Source organism: Cryptomeria japonica, chromosome 3 (assembly GCF_030272615.1).
Source record: "Cryptomeria japonica chromosome 3, Sugi_1.0, whole genome shotgun sequence".
NCBI lineage: Eukaryota > Viridiplantae > Streptophyta > Pinopsida > Cupressales > Cupressaceae > Cryptomeria > Cryptomeria japonica.
In genome coordinates, this window is record NC_081407.1 from 567,645,300 (window position 1) to 567,663,163 (window position 17,864).

The window sequence follows — 17,864 nt, forward strand, 5'->3', positions numbered from 1 at the left end:
TGCAAGATTCTTCTTTGCAGGTTCATGTTGCAGAGTGGTGGAAGAAAGGGAGGCCAGCCTTTGGCACTGCCATGTACTCTTTTGCCAAGCAGCTGCAATTTGTTAAGTTTCAGCTTAAACGGTGGAATCGTCAGTGTTTTGGTAATATTTTTCAAGCTAAGACAACTGCTCAATTAGAGTTGAATGGCATCACTAGAGAGATTATAGAGCATGGATTATCAGAAGCCTTGCTTAGGGAGGAAGTCAGGGCAATCAAGGATTTAGAGGAGTGGGAGATTAGGGAGGAAATCTACTAGAAACAGAGAGCTTGTATTGATTGGCTTCAAGCGGGGGATAAGAATACTACGTTCTTTTTCAATTTAGTGAAAGCAAGAAGACATGGAAATTCCATCCCTGTTCTAGTTAATGATAGACGTGAGAAGTGTTTATCCTTGCAGGAGATTTCTAGGGAGTCTATGCAGTATTTCCAATCCCTTTTTAGTGAGGATTATTAGGGGGAATAGAAAGAGGAAATTCAGGTTCTTGCTTGTATTCCTTCTCTAGTTACTAGGGAGATGAATGAGCAGCTTATGGGACCTATTTTGTTGGACGAACTTGAGAGGATTGTTTTTCACATGAAGGAGGGGAAGGCTCTTGGACCGGATGGGTTTCCGATTGAGTTCTATCAAGAATTCTGGGATATTATCAAATTGGACTTATTGGAGGTGGTCCAAGAGTCCCAGAGGAGTAAGCAAATGTTTTGGGCTTCGAATGCGACTTTCATTGCACTCATCCCCAAGTGTGATGGAGCTGACCAGTTAGGCCAGTTTCATCCTATTTCTCTTTGTAATGTGATTTATAAGATTATTTCTAAGCTGATAACGAAAAGGTTGAAGAATTGGCTTGGGGGGGTCATTTTTTAAGAGCGGAGTGGGTTTGTGTAGGGCCATCAAATCTTGGATGGAGTGGTCATCGCTACTAAGAGCATTCATTCTATGGTAGCTTCCAAGGAAAAAGCTATTTTTATCAAGCTGGACATGGCAAAGGCTTATGATAGAGTCTGATGATCCTTTCTCCAGAAGATTCTTAGGGCCTTTGGTTTTGCCGATGAATGGATCCAATGGGTTATGAGATGTGTTTCATCTACCTCATTCTTTGTGCTAATTAATGGAGATCATACTGAGTTGTTTGGTACGTCCAGGGGTCTTCGTCAAGGGGACCCTCTTTCCTCGTACTTATTCATTCTTCTGGCTGAGGGTCTGGGGAGATTGATTAAGTATAATGGGGGACTGGGTATTATTTATGGTTGGAGTTGGGGTAATGAAATACCTCCTCAGTTCCATTTGAAGTTTGTGGATGATACGGCCCTGATGGGACTGGCTAAGATCAGAGAAGCTATAAATCTGTGTAAAATCTTGGATGACTATCTTGTTGCTTCTGGCCAGTTGATCAATGAGGATAAATCTTCCATTATCTTATTCAACATACCTAGAAATATTCAGTTGAGGATTGCTCATATCTTGAGATTCCAGGTCGGTTCTCTTCCCTTGACTTACCTGGGCTTTCCTATCTCTGTTGGTAATCCTCCCAGGGACTCTTGGCAGGGTATTCTGAACAAATTTTGCATGAAGGTTGAACATTGGACTCATAGATGGTTATTCTTTGCTAGGTGGGTTCAACTAATCTAGTCGGTGGTACATGCTCTTCCGATTTATAAGTGTATGCTCCAAGTGGCCCCAAGGTGGTTTATGAAGGAATTGGATTCTTTGGCAAGGCAATTCTTATGGGCAGGCAACCTGTCCTCCTATAAATGGAGTCTTGTCAAATGGGACTTGGTGTGCAACTCAAAGCAGTTGGCTTGGCTTGGCTTAAGGCAGTCTTCATTATTTGGGGAGGCTTTGGCGGCTAAATTATACTAGAAGTGGTGTGTTGAACAAGATCAAGGTTGGGCTAGGATTTTGTCTTTCAAGTATATACAGAGGATCCCAAAGGAGGAAATCCCAAGATATCTGCTTGCGGGAAAAGGCTCTACGATTTGGATTACTCTCAAGAGAGGGGCTACATTAATAAAAGGTCTTTTTTGGATCTGTAAGAGGGGGGAAGAGGTGCTTTTTTGGTTCGATTCTTGGGATGGCTATCCCCCCCATTATTGATTAGTTTCCTAATTTAGTGAATCTTTGCCATAGGTTCCTAGAGGCAGGATGGTCTAGGGTGAGCGACTTTAAGTCTGTTCATAGGTGTGGGTAACTAGAGATGGTGTGGTGGAAGGTTCCTAATGAATGGTCATTTGTTGATATGGAGGAAGACTGCACTGAGCTTCATGGCATTTTGGCTAGTAGACATTGCAGTTCTCTTAAGGATAGGGACAAACTTACTTGGTCTCGAAATCTTAAGGGTGTTTTTACTATTGCCAGTGGGTACCAGGAGCTGTTGTTCCATCGCTTGGAGGGGAGGGAGGTGCACTGGTGGAAATATGTTTGGAACAATTTCTCTTGGCCGAAGTGTAATTGTTTTTCTTGGACTTTGGATTTGAATAGATGTCTAACCTGGGATAATATTTGCAAGTGTGGGTTCCACGAGCCTTCCATCTATGTTTTGTGTGGTAATGGGGAGGAGGATTCCTCTCACCTATTTTTCATGTGCCCTTTCTCGTTGCTACTCTGGCATTACTGGTGGGGGTGTGGAAGCACCCCTATGTTCACGCGGATTATTTGGTGGAGTTTTGGAGCAGTTTGGATAGGCCTCCTATTTTGTCCTCTTTTCTCCAGTCTGTCTAGTACATTGGGCCCATTTTCATACTTTGGTAGATCTGGATACAGAGGAATAGGAGGATCTTTAGGGAAGACAGACTGTTAGTTTAGCAAGTGTGGAATAGAATCATTGACATGATCCAGGAGACGGTGGAAGCTAAATGTGAGGTGAATTTTCCCCTGGAAAGAGGAGAGGTTGATATTGTGAGTAGGTTGGGTTTGTAGGAGATGTCTCATGTCTCAGCTTGTGTCAAGAGAGGTAGATGTGCTAAGCAGAAGGTTCAAAGGGTGGGAAGATGGTTGCCCCCTCAAGATGATTCCATTAAGATTAACACCAATGGCTCCTCTCGGGGTAATCTGGGTCCTCCTGGGATTGGGGGTGTTGGTAGGGATTGTATGGGGGATGTGGTTTTCTTCTTTTTAGTTCATAAAGGGCAGTATTCTAATAATTTTATGGAGGGACTATCAATTTTCTATGCCCTGGAGTGTGCATATGAGTTGGGGTGGCGTAAGGTTATCTGTGAATCGGACTCACAGATTATTGTTAATCTGTTGATTGAGCAAAAGGTGAGTGGGATTAATTGGCAGCTAGCAAGGATTGTGCACTAGATTTTGCAAATTAGCGCTATGGTGGAGAGGGTGTCTTTCATCCACATTCCTCGTGAATGCAATTGAGTCGCGGATTATTTGGCTAAGTGAGCTTCGGAACATGGTGATGTTTGGAAAGTCGAGGGTTGGGAGCATATTTCCCCTGATTATTGTCAGGACTTGCATAAGATCTTTGCTGAGGATATGGATAGTTATGAAGTTGGTTGATTTCTGGTTGGGTTTGTTGTTCTCTTTTGGAGCCTTGTGGCATTGGCTTTCTTGTGTAATGTTGGTTCCTGATTATTAATAAAGTTTTTACCCCTTTATTCAATTTTTTTTTATTAATTGAATTATAATTCAAGTCTTAGTTATTATTAATTGTTATAATCCTTTTATAATTATGATTAGGATTATAAAAAGGAATAAGTGAACAAAAAATCTAACTAATTAACAAACTAGTAAATAAATTAAAAAACTAAATTAATAGAGTAAAATCTAAATTACATACCATTTAAGAGTTCTATCACGTGTCACAAACCGGTCGAGCCAAGTACATCTTAGTCCATCTCTGAAAGAAGGGGTTGCATTATAATTATAATTATAGTAATAAAATTAATCTCAAATTTAATTATTAATTTGTAGTATAATATTATATTATTTTTCATGTTTATGTAATATTAATTATAATTGATCTTAATTAAATAACTGTTAGTAATTTTCAAAGTGAAAATAGACATTTTTTTAATATCTTAATGAAAATTATTCAAATTTATGATTAAAAGATATTATATTATTTTGTATATATTAAAATGATTAAAAATTTCTAATTTTCAAAAAGTATTAAAAAATAGAATGATTTCAAAAAGATATATAAAATGCAATCATAAAGAATATATATAATAATTAGGTTTTTTTAATAGAAATACTTGTATTTAATTTAATATAAACTAAATCAAAGCCATATAAATGGTTCTATTATCTATATTTTGAGACAAAAAAGAATTGTTAAAATTTATATATCTATTTTAAAAAATATTTTATTTACAATATTATAAATAATAACAAATAAAAAAACTATTTAAAATAGACATTTATTTTTTTAAAATACAAAGGAAATCTTAAAAAAACTATCATTCTTACAAATTTGCTCCTATAACACCAAATTTTTTTAACCAATCATAGTGTAGATAAATTTTTTTTACAATACATTAAATTTAAATATATAAGTCTCAACTTTACAAAAACCTAGTTTATTTTGAAAGCAAAAATAATAACCACATTTGGTTGGTGCAAACTAATTGATTAGTTGGACTTGTATTGCCTATGACAAGTACTAATAACATTTTAAATTTGTTGTCCATAGTTTTAGGTAGTAATTAATAAATTAAGCATAAAGTACTCGCTTTCTATTACAAATCTAAAAAGGCAAGACGCACTTGATGACATGGATAAGAAATTAGTGATGAAGCATGATGGTGTGGATAGATAATTAGCTTAATTAATCAAATAAAAAAATTGTATTTAAGCAAGTGATGATGTGGTGATGCCATAATGTTAGGTGTTTGCATATGAATCAATGTGTAGCTCAATGGACTTGTTTGCTTGATTATGGACTTTTGTAACCTAACATATCTAATTTTGTGCAATGATATATGATATTTAGAAATACCTTAGGTGAGATTACTAAATTGTGAGGGTCAATTTCTTCTTAGTTCACTGTCATGTAGATAGGATTTATTGTAACTTTAAGCAAATGTTTGTAGATATGTTCTTTCAGTGTTCCAAACTAAAATGTTCTTAAAATGATTTCTTTGTGAATAGACATGCTCTTGATTTTCTCATCAAATTTGAATTAATTGCATAAATGAATGTCTTTAAATGCCAAAATATAACTATAAGTTTCTCAAATATGTGCTAAGTTGGCTCCCAATACCCAGTGAAAAAGAGTGAAAGTTAATAATTTCCATTTAAAAATTTGAATTGTGGCTCAATCCTAAATGTTGTGAAGATCAAATATATAGATATATGTATAATGGTAGGTATAATTACCCTTATAGATGTGTAATCTATATATAATAAAGTGAGAGAAATATTAAATGTTGTGATTATGAAAGAAAGTGAATTGAAAAATTATTTAGAATAGACATTAACATATACTTATGCAAATGGAAATCAGGGTTCAACCCTGCAGCTGATCTTAGTTGAACAACTCCTGTATGGATTCTACTGCCTGGTTTACTCCTGGAGTTTTGGGACGAGCAAATGTTTAGATGGATTGTCAATACTTTTGGGGCCTATGTAACTTCTAATGTGGTGATGCAGGCCAAAACCAGGTTAGTCTTTGCTAGATGTTGTGTTAACGTTGCCATTAATAAAACCTTGCCTAACTTTATTACCTTACTATCTAAATGGGATAAATATACACAAGCCTTGGTTTACGAAAATGCTACTATTTTTTATCAAAGATGTAAAAAATCGGATCATGTAATTTCTGACTGTAAGGCCCCCTCAGAGAAAGAACCTAATTTGAAAGGTATCAGCTCCTCCCCCCATTCAAAGTCTATGGATATGATTGGGGATGATGAGCCCCAAAGTGGGGATGGGTACCCCTTTACTAAGAGACCATTGAACCCTTTGAAATCCCCATAGGGTCCTCCTTTAAAGGAACACAGTGTTGATAGTTTGGGCGTAGATGTCGATGATATGAGCAAACAAAAATAATCATAGATACATTTTGAGGATGGTGAAATCCTCCCAACCCCAAATACTATTTATACTGAGAAGAACCCCCTCTCAGAGGAGGATTCAGATGAGCTTTGTATCCAAGAGGATACTATAAGTGTACAAACAATGGACTATCACACAAAAGATGATATTGTAGCGGAATCTGTGAAAGACCCTTTGGACACCCAATATTTGGTGTCTTGAAAGAAGGAAAACTTTCAGATTCGAGCTCTAAAGGAAGAAAAGAGTAATATTACTCATGAAGATAGTGGCAAACTAAGGATCTCTATGAACTCAGAGCATGCTGCTTCTAAGCCAAATAAAGTTGACTCCATCTTGTTCATTAAAGGCGAGCCTTCTAGTGTGGACAAGGAGGAGTGGACAACCCAAAAAAGGAGAACTAGAAACAAGAAGATGGACGTGGGTTTAGAAAGTAAGACAAGAGGGCCTCCCCAAAAGGTAGAAAGGTATAAATAAATGGCAAGGGAAATTGCAATAGGAAGGTAGAGGACCTTGGATGCCAGTACTAAGATTAAAAAATGAAGTTTCTATCTTGGAATATTAGAGGACTAAACAGTTCTCATAAATTTTTTGAACTGAGGAATTGTATTTTTGAAACCAAACTAGATGTACTCCTTCAAGAAGTGAAAATGATTGTATCTATCTTCTCTAGTGTGGCTAAGAAAATATAACTAGGGTCCTCCTTTTTATGAGTGAGGCTAATGGCGGATTTGGTGGCGTTGTCACTATGTGGAACCCATAGAAGCTGAAAAGAGACCTTTTTCTGCTCCCCTAGCTATCTTGTTGTCACCTTCACCTTTTTCAATTGTAGGTGGAATCTGTGTAATGTATATACCTTGAATACCAGAACAGGTAGATAAGTGATATGGGATGTCATTTCTTCTTTTATAACCAATGACATGAGCTCTCTTTGGATGGTGGCTGGTGACTTCAAATCCCCCCTCTTCCCCTCTAAAAAATTAGGTGGAACTAAGGACTATTTGTACAACATGATGGATCCATCTAACTTCATCAATAGAGCAGGGCTTCTTGATGTCAAACTTTCAAGATAATCCTTCACTTGGTCTAATAACAAAAAATGTGATAAACTCATACTTGTCAAACTAGATAGATTTTTGGTTTCTACCAAATGAGACATCGAGTTTAATGCTTCTCTAAAGGCTCTCTGAAGAATGATTTGAGATCACAACCTGATTCTGCTTCATTGGATTGACACTCCCTTCTAGACCTATCCCATTCTGCTATGAGATAATATAAAGTACACATCCTAACTTTAGAGAGTGTATCCAAACTTGGTGGAGGACTATGGTGCAAGGGTGGATCGTGTTTTGTGTCTCTCACAAACTAGAATTTATCCAAAATAATGTTAAAGGATGGAATAGATCAACCTTTGGTGATATCTTCACTTCCAAGAGGGATATCACCCAAAAACTTGAGACAATTCAAAATTCTATGTCCAAAGGTGATCTCTCCTAATCTTTGCATGAGGAAGAGGAGATTTGGAGGAATAAATGGAAGGATGTCCTGAGAAAAGAGGAGATTTTTTGGAAGAAGAGATCAAGGGTTAAGTGGCTCAAGGAAGGAGACAAAAACTCAACTTTTTCCACAAATCAGCTTGTGGGCACAAGAAAAGGAATACCATAAGGCGAATCTTAAATGAGAGGAACCAAGAAATATCTAAGGAATTTTTTATTGGGGAGATGGTAGTGAACCACTTCAAAAACATTTCTAGAGAAGATCATAGTGGGTACTTTCCTTTTTCGGAAGATCAGCTCTTAAATTGTATCCCACTGACTATAAGTCTTGCAAACAACAACCAAATTTTGGCCCCAATTACTGAAGAAGAAGTTCTTGAAGCTATTTTCTCCATGGATGTGTACAAAGCCCTTGGATATAATGGTTTCCCCCCTTCTTTTTCCCAGGAATTTTGGGATATCATTGCTTACGATGTTACTAGAGCAACAAGAAACTTCTTCCATACTGGTAAGCTTCTAAAGAAATTTAATAACACTTTCATTTCCTTGATTATGAAAATTAAAGATCCCAAAGTGATAGGGGAATTTAGACCTATTAGCCTTTATAAGACCATTTATAGTATTTTTTCTAAAGTCCTTATTAATAGGATTAAGCCATTCCTGGATGGGATCATCACTAACAACCGAAAGGGTTTTATCCCCGTTGATCAGGTTGAAAGCATCACAATACTGAGGGGGGGGGGGGGGGGTGAATTAGTATTCCAACTTAATCAAGATAATAAACTTTTTACCAATTGAAGTTGTCCTCAAAATATCAAATAGACTTGACTAAAGTAAAACAGTTAATGCAAAATAAACAAGAACACAACCACAAGATAAGACACTAAAATTTCTATGCGGAAAACCCAACATGGGAAAAACCACAGAGAGTGTTAAATCTCTAGAAAATATAACTAGTTATAGTTGTGTTTACAAACAGGTGGCTCACTATTGAGTGGCGCACTGCCAGATTACAAAACAACTCACTACCATATTGCTCACTGCAGATATCAAAAGAAACGACTAACTACTGTAATGCTCACTGCAATTGAAAGGGTTGAATTGAGAAGGTTTGCATCTCCAAATGCATGAGATTAGTTCCAAGTTAATCTCATATTAAAAATCTTAGACTTTACAGAAGATTCGATTAGAGATCTTTGCACCATTGTTCCATAGTAGGTCTGGTAAATGACTACTGCACTACTGGTTATCTTCGCTGACTACCTCTCACATAAACTACTTCTTTTGTTGCCAACTATCTTCTGCACATCACATACACGCTCTCTTGATCAATTCATTGTCTCCATTCATCAATCATGAACATGTATATATATTGGAGAGTAAAAATGTGTTAGGCAAATCCAACACGTTATCAATAAACTCAAGTTGGCCTCCGCAATACTTATACACAATTCCTTTACATACTTTTGATTACTAATGCATATACTGTGATTACCGAAAAAGGGCAAGGGTCATCCAAACCCAAGAGAACTGACCTATTGCCAGAAGATTAAGCTCAATATCTTCAAGATGTAAACTCTACACATACCAAGGAAACTGCAATCACAAAACTCGAAGAGATGTTTCCGATAAATACCAAAGCTGCTAACTGCTAACACCGAGACATAAAATTGATACCAGGATCAACAAGAATTCCTAACATCGGGATACTGGGGTCAATGAGAACTCAATGGGACCTCAAAAGGTCATCATCCAAAGTTGTCCATGCTGCATAATAACTTCTATCCAAAAACTGCAACATTTGAATTGCACATACATACTAACCGCATACAATCCTTGCGTAACTATATCCATAACATTCATGATGTCTGGACTAATATCCGGGCCTACATATACTATCCGATACAAAACTGGATGACTGGTTTGACATCAATGACAATGCTATTCACACAAGTCTAACAGTCCCAGGTCGACAAATTCTTGATGTTGTTGTGACAACCCATGAAGTCATCCTACTGAAAATTGACATATCCAAAGCCTATTATAGGGTTAAATGGAGATTTTTATATAAAGTTCTTGGCCGCATGGGGTTTTGTGATCACTTCATCAATCTTGTTAGGCAATGTGTGGAAATGGTGAAATTCTTTGTCATGGTCAATGGTGTTACTAAAGGTTTCTTCGATGCTGAAAAGGGTATTAGATAGGGGGATACCCTCTTACCCTATTTATTTATTATGCTTGTTGAGGTCTTGAGTCAGAAATTCATTAAGCTATTTTAGAACAAAAATAAAATGGGAATTAAGGCTGTCTCTACCCTCCCCCCCTTAGTCCTACAATAGTTTGTGGATGATACTATCCTTTTTGGAAGGGCCTTGATACAAAAAATGCTACGGTGTCAAGCCAACACATCAACTATAAAAAAACAACATCTTTTTCCTTCAATACCACCATGGATCTCCAAAATAAAATTAAAAGAATAATTGGTTGTCAGAGTGCAGTTCTGCTTGGCACATACGTGGGTCTCCCACTTACTATCAAAGAGGTTACCCTACCATTTTGGAACTCTGTTCTAGAAGGAATGCAAAATAAATTGGTAGGGTGGAAAGGAAAATTACTTAGTAATGCAAGAAAATATGGCTAACAAACTATTTACAAGGAATTTTTGTTTACTTCTTATTTCTTTTTAAAATAACATAAAATATGGCCAAGAAACTGGAAAGAGTTTAGAGAACCTTCCTTTGTACTGGTCTTGAAGACAAAAGGAAAATGACACTTGTTAATTGGGATACAGTTTGTAAATTGAAGCACCAAGGTGGATTGGGTATTAAGAAACTAATTGTCATTAATAAAGCTTTAATTACCAAAATATGGTGGAGACTCTCTTTGGGAAACTTTGATTGGTGCATCATTATGACAGCTAAGTATCTCAACTTTGAGGATTTCGTTAGGGTCCTAGTAGTGGTGGGCCTCCCTACCGGCTCTAAAATATGGAGCAACATTTTGAAATGTAGAACTGCCATTTTGCACAACCTCCAATGGATAATCGACAATGGAAATAATATTAGATTTTGGGAAGATGTTTGGGTTGGGGATAATTCCTTATCTTCTAATCTAAACCCTAGAGACTTGCAGACTTTTTGTAAGAGATATTTAGGTCCCTTGGTTAAAGACTGCATATCCCCTAGAGAAAGTGGAAGAACAACTACGTTGTAAAGCTTTAGAACTCCATAATGAGATTGGTAGAATTAGAATCCCACTCTTTCCTAGAGAGGACAAGTTTCTCTAGAAAAAGGATAACAAAGGTGATTTCTCTTACAATGCGTTGCTGAGAAATGACCGACCAACTGAATGTTGGTGGAAGGTGTGGAACCTCCACCTGATCCCTAAAATTAACTTCTTTTGGTGGACGACTATGCATGGGAAGATCCTCACCCAAGACAATCTTATCAAAAAAGGATTCCAACTCCCCAATCGATGCCCTTTGTGTAAGTAGGAGGAAGAAAACATGTTACACTTAATGATTAATTGTTAGTTTGTTGAACAACTGTGGTAGAAAGTCATGGAAAAACTTGAAGTTTCCTAGGCTAGAAATCATGATCTTCAACATCTCCTAGAAGAATGGAAAGGCCACTCCCATAATCCGTTGATTAAACATCTATGAAGGCAGATTCCCCCTCATGTTTGCTAGAGCCTATGGAAAGAAAGGAACAAAAGAATCTTTAGAAACATTGAAAACTCAATGGAGGTGGTTTTTAGAACCATGTGTAGACTACTTCTTGAGAATCTTTAAATCACTACCTAGAAATATCCAAGATACCCCCTGACTCCTTATGATGATAGAGTGGCTAATAATTCGGGATTGTCCAAAGATTATGCTATTTTTGACGATTCAAAAAGACTGGCCAGGAAGAACACTATATGGAAACCCCCAATCCTAGATGGTTTAAATTAAATTTTGATGGGGCGACAAGACAAGGGAGGATGGCTAGAGGTGGAGTCATTAGAGGAACTAAAGGGAAACTGATTGTGACCTTATTAGGAAACCTTAATGACCTTACTAATAATCAGGCCGAGTGTATGACCTTGGGGAATCAAATTTGCTCTCTTTGAACATTAAATATCTTGTAATTGAGGGGGATTCCAAGTTGGTCATTGATGAAGCCAATAGACTAATCAAATTAAATTGGTCCATGGATTACATAATAAAGGACATTAATAAACTCCTTTTAAGCTTGGATATATTTATAATAACTCATACATAAGGGTAATAAATGTGCTGATTTAATGGCGGCTCTTGGCCTGCAAATGGAAGGTATTAGATGTTGGAGATAGTGGGATTCCCTCCCTTGTCTGGTTCAAAAACTCCTTAGAGAGGAGAGCAAGACTGTTAATATGTGAAGTGCAATCCTAAATTAACCAGCTTTGGTATTTCCTCTTTGGTTTGTTGTTATGCCAAGTAACAGGGATCATGTGAGAATGAATAATTCAACCCAACGATAGTGTCTAATGAGGGCGAGTAAAAGTTTAAACCTCATGACTAAGTAGGTAGAAGTTGATATATGGAAACAGGACATGGCGAAGACCCTAGATGGAAAAATGATGTGGCATAAGGTTTACAAAAAGCTTCATAGAGGTGATTATACTACGATAATGAGATGACGTCACCTAAAGGACAAAGAAAAGAATGTGATTAGACAACTTATTAGTACACAAATTTGGCAAGATTGTGCTCCCTATTTTTCTCTCATATTACCAATGAGATTTGTCGATTGGCACGTGTGGAGTGTTGTTGCAAGAAAATGGGAATTTATCAACATGCACAATAATGATGCCCTCGATAACCCCATTCGTTTTATTGGCGTCCTAAAAGGTAATTTTTTCTTCCAAAATAATAGTTTTAATAGTGAAATTTCAAAGTGTGTGAAGTGATTGTTGTTGAAGGCGACAAAATGGGAGGTGACAGAGTGAGAATTGAGCTTGATACACATGAAGAATTTAAGAACAAGGTTGCTGTTTGGCATATTTGAAAGGAAGGTGGCATGACCCAGTTCATTGAGGGCATGGATGGGCACAAAGAAATTCTCTCCACCCATTTTGTCTCATCTTGGATTGATCGCAGAGTGATTGTGAGAAGAATTTATTTCAAAATCAATGAGGAGGTGATTGCCAAGGCTATGAGCCTTCTTATTATGAGGAGAAAATGGAAGAAAACAAGCTAGGTTGCGGATAACAAAAGCCTTAACTGGTTTTTTAGAGAGGATGGAAACCATGTCAAACTTCACAATGGATTCGATAGAGAAGAACTACCTTGCCCCTGGGACAAGGTATGCCTCATGATAATGAAGTATTTTACTCTTGAGGGAAGATTTAAAGTTTTTTTATTATTACCATTTTTCCCCTACTCAATCACTTTCGCAACCAGTCTCTAGTCTCCCTTCCTTTTTTCCTACTGCATTCTCTTGAGAATGCTATTCTAGAGGTCATTGAAGGTGCCAAATCATAGGGAAAAAACCCATTCCCATCCAACAAGGCCTTATCTTCTACCTCTACCATTTTTACTTGGCCCTTTGACTGCTATGGTCAATTGTGGTCCACGAAGTCCCAAACTCGCCGATCCCTTCTTTCAGTGTTTTCGATATCCTAGGACCAATAGCAAAAAAAAAATGTATCAAGAAGCCAAAACTTAGGCCTTGTCAAAGTCCTCCTGAAACCCCTTCCCATAAAACCCCCGAGTCTGAGACCGCTGATGGGAAGCGAAAGACACCCTCGCTTAACAAGAAGGGGAAATCTATGGCCGAGAGAATCAAACTCACCATCCATGAAGTGGGTTTGAAAGATGAAGCGGTTGAGGAAATTAGTACCTTAAGGAGGTCTAATAGGCTCGCCTCTAAGCCTGTTACGAAGGGGAGAAAAAGAATTATTGAAAATTTAGGATTTAAAGAGGAGGAACAAGAAATTGAGGAGATTGTCAATAAGTGCAAGGTGGTGTTGGCGAATAAGGAAATGGATAAGGATGGGGAGGACTCGGAGTCTATCAACAACTCAACACATGTTTCTGACTCGACCAATGTTGGACCTATTGATCTCACCTAGGAAATGATGCCATATGAGGTTGAAGAGATTACCAAGTTTTCAAAAGGGACCTACCAAAAGTTTCAGATTGGGACATGTTTGAAATACGCGGAGTTGGAAGCAGAGTTGACTAAAACCAATGAGATGTTGACAATACTGGAGAGAAAAATGGCAAGCCTCTCCAAGTTTGGTCTCAAAGTGATGCATAGCTCGACCACCACCCCGTGTCTCCTCTAGTAGGAAATGAGTGGCCATAAGGACAAAGAGGATGAGAGCTGCAAGGAACTATTCAAGCTCCTAATTGAAGACTGGTCTAATGTGCGGCAACAAGCTGGATGCAAGATTGGAAAGAACCGCTAGGGATTCAATCCCTTTTATTTTCTCTTTTATTGCTTTATGCCATTTATGGCTTGACTCTTAAGACTCTTTATTATGGTTACTTTAGAAGTTTAGTTAGGATTTCTAGGACTATTATTATGCGTTTATGCTACCAAAGTACTGTCATAGCTAGTTTTTTTTGTTGTTGGTGTTGTTTGGTTTGATCCTAATAGTTTGTGATTAATGTGCTACTACTAGCTCTCTGCTTTGTCTGTACGCCCTCTAGGCTGTTGTTTTATTTGGACAACACCCATGTTTTGCTACTATTAATATAAAAAAATCATATACTCATAAATTACTTTTAAAAATATTTCTTAAAAAAATCAAATTGTATATATCTACACATTAATATAAATATAAATATAAATATCTTAAATATAAATATATCTACACATTAATATAAATATCTTAAATATATTTATATACATATCAATATTGAATTATTTTATTTACTTAAAAATTATTTAAATTCTAATGAAAATAAATAAATCCATATTTCCACATATTTCCACATAATAGACTCCTAATAAAGACACACAAAAATATTTTATTCACACCTATACACATAAACCCTTGAAGTGAGGTTTGAACCATATCACCAACGCAATTAAAAACATCTAATCTCTCCATCATACAATAGTTAAAATTAAATCACCAATTGTAATAGAAACATCTTTCCTCCATTATACATTAGTTAAAATTAAATACTGAAAAGGTGTCCATCCAATTGAACATCCAATCGAGTCCCTTCACCACCCAGAGAGGTAACATTTAAAAAACATTAGAGGGAGGGAGGTAACAAAGACAGGAGGACCACCCCAATCCACGCTCTTTCCATTCTCGCCCTTTGTAACATTTGTCTTTGACTTGCAATTTTTTAGAGACCCATATTTTGTCCCTTGTCTTTTGTGAGGGCAGCTTTTACCGAATGAAGAAGAGTGGTTTTGAAGAAATTAATTTCCAAGCTCTTCCGATCCCTGCGGATGTGTTTTCTGTTGCTGAGTTGAAGAACAATCAGGCCATCGATATTATTACGGTTAAATTATTATTTCATGGGGATCTGTTATTGCTTGCCAACAAAGAAAACAGGCAACCCAAACGCTCAGCAGAACCCCCCAACCAGTGATGAAAAAGCTCAACAGCGAAAAACTTCCAAGTACGCCAACGCCCCTCTGGGCAAAAGGACAGTGTTTGGTTATGACAGGGACTTCGATCAGAAATATGTGATTGGTAAATTGCTCGGACATGGTCAATTTGGGTACACTTATGTTGCCATTGATAAGGTTACCAATGAAAAGGCTGCCGTAAAGAAGATCGAAAAGAAAAAGGTGATCCTTTGCGTTCTTTTTCTTTCAATCTTCCATTGCATTGTGTGAATTCCTTTCTTTCCTTTGCGATGGGCGTATTTTAACGTATTTTCTGTGGGCAAAGGGGTGTCAAAGTAGTAAATTGAAAACACCCATATTTGTAGTTAGACAGTATTGCAATTTAAAAGATGTTCGAAATTGTGTCAATGCTGTCGTGTTTCTTTACTGGAGTATTGCTGATTTTTCTGATACCTATTAGTGACCCTATTACAACACGAGCGAGAACGCAGGAATTGGACTTGGTCCACGCTTTTGTTGATTCTATTTTTTATAATCAAAACATTGCTTTTTCTACTCTCAGAATCACGTTGGATTCTTAATTTGGAGATGGCTACTTGAACTTTTATGATTATGATGTTAATTAGGAATATAGAGTTGAATCTTTAAAGTTTTAATTTCAAAGCTTCATACAGTTGTAAAAAGGCTTTTGGATAAAATTAAGTATGAATGTTTTGTTATCATGCTTCTTACCCCGTCATCCAGATAAATTGCAAACTCAACGATCAGCTGATTTCTCGCCTCATGGGTAGATGGGATATATTTCAGCGTCCCTTAAGTCTCATTGATCAGTATTTACTTATTTACGAGTTTGGTTCTATGGGTAACGAGGCCATACTTGTGAACATGGCCTATTAAAGTGCATTTACGTATTTAAAGATTGTTACTGTGGGTGTCCATTATAAAAATAAATTCTCCAAGCTTTGTTTTATTATATTGATCAAATTTTTCATGTATTAGAGTTGTCGTGATCTAAGATATCACGTGATGCGTAATTGTATTTGGTATCATAATATATTGGACTGTTTGAAGGGAAACACAACTCATTTTCTACTTCATGTCGAATTTAAAATTTATGCTATAAAAATTCAAACCAATCAATGTGGACAGAGAAACTCGCTAGAGAAAACGATTACTACGTCAATGAATTCAACGTTAAATACGAGCATCATCAGGAAGCTAACATAGCTGAAGAGGTTAATAGGTCAGTTGAGGAAGCTGAGATGCAATACTGGCAATTGGGAAACACCTAGAAAAGATGGCTGGAAATAATATATTTGTTTTGTATCTCAAGGGTACTGGAGATAAAGGCACTACATCATGAAGTGCTTAGCCTACATTGGCATCTAAGATGGGTAAATCAACATTCGGATGGTTGAATCCTGGAATATCTCCTTTGAAGAGAGGAGATTAACAGAGGCAAATGGAATTTTGACCTAAATTTACTTTGAAACTCCACCTTTTAGAAAAAAGCTGCAATGGTTCGATTTCAGGCTTGCTTCCCTTGTAATATAAATATGTATAAGAACGCCTGTGAAATCCTTGAATTACTTAACACAAATACGTGATTGGGTTGTAATAAGGAAAATCTCACATTGACAAGATGTGGGAGACAAGGGTGATCTTTACGACATTGTGCTCTCCAAACCTTTTCTAGTGGGGTCAAACTTTACAGGGTGAAAATCCTGAAGTAATGGATTACATTCACCATTCCTCTTCCTCACTAACAAATACCTAAAGATGCTTTTGTGCTTGTGGCTTCCCTTGCTTTATAATTACTATGTGCCAATGCCCCCTTGCCTTATAATTACTACATATGAACATACATGAGAAAAAATGTCGTTAGTGTAATTACTTCTCATAGAGGTCATCATGAGGCGAATTAAAACACTCATGGGTCAAGCCCCTCTTAAATAAATAAATCTAATGCATAAGAATGTTTAAGCTACTTTTGGGTCTCCAATAGGCGATTTTGGTCTCATGGATGCAAATAAAAATCTTCGATTAAGATACACACTCAATAGATTCCTTTTTCCAAGATGTTTGATTGGGTCCATTTACCTGCTTCATTATGTAGTTTGTGTGAGTAGGTTCTTGGGCTTTCTTGGGTTTACAATCACAATTTTCTTAACTGGTTAGAAGGGGTGCTCTACTTTAAGGTTGATGATATTGTTATAAGAGCAGTTTTTTCATGACTTTATTTTGACTTTTCAAAGCTGTTGAAATTGAAAGTCAATACAACTCACTACACATATTACACTGAAATCCTAAATATCGATTCCAATGTATACATGACTGTAATACATGAAAAAACTGCTGACATAAGTAAAAGGCTTGATTAAGAATATCTTCAGCCATACAGCAAACAAGGAAAATATTATGCAAAGAAAATATTGTACATTCCACCTGTTAATTCTTGTAACATTGGTCGTACCATTTCCGATACATGAATTAAATATATGTTAACATAAGTAGTATACACGTTAACTATAAATTATAAATAAATATCAAATTGTGGTGAGTGCCACCGGTCACACCCCGTCATTGTTATCGGGCTGGGAATATTATCGGTTACACCTATTAATGTTTACGGGCTGGGTTAAACAAATCGTGATATGTTTGTTAATGTGCTGAGTGGTACGTAGGAAGAGATATGTCTTCCCATACGTACCCTCTCATTCACTTAGATATATAACATGCATATGATGGGGAGGAGGACAATACCGAAAATT

General features: G+C 36.8%; 1 protein-coding gene across 1 annotated transcript in view; it reads left to right on the top strand.

Annotated features, from left to right (window-relative positions):
• Nucleotides 1–14,783: 14,783 nt before the first annotated feature.
• LOC131075667 (calcium-dependent protein kinase 28) overlaps nt 14,784–17,864 on the top strand; it is a 200,210-nt gene continuing 197,129 nt past the window's right edge. Inside the window, exon 1 of the mRNA XM_058012512.2 lies at nt 14,784–15,315. Within this exon, the coding sequence (XP_057868495.1) occupies nt 15,040–15,315 (276 nt within the window). The 5' untranslated portion in view covers nt 14,784–15,039. The remainder of the gene's footprint in view (nt 15,316–17,864) is intronic.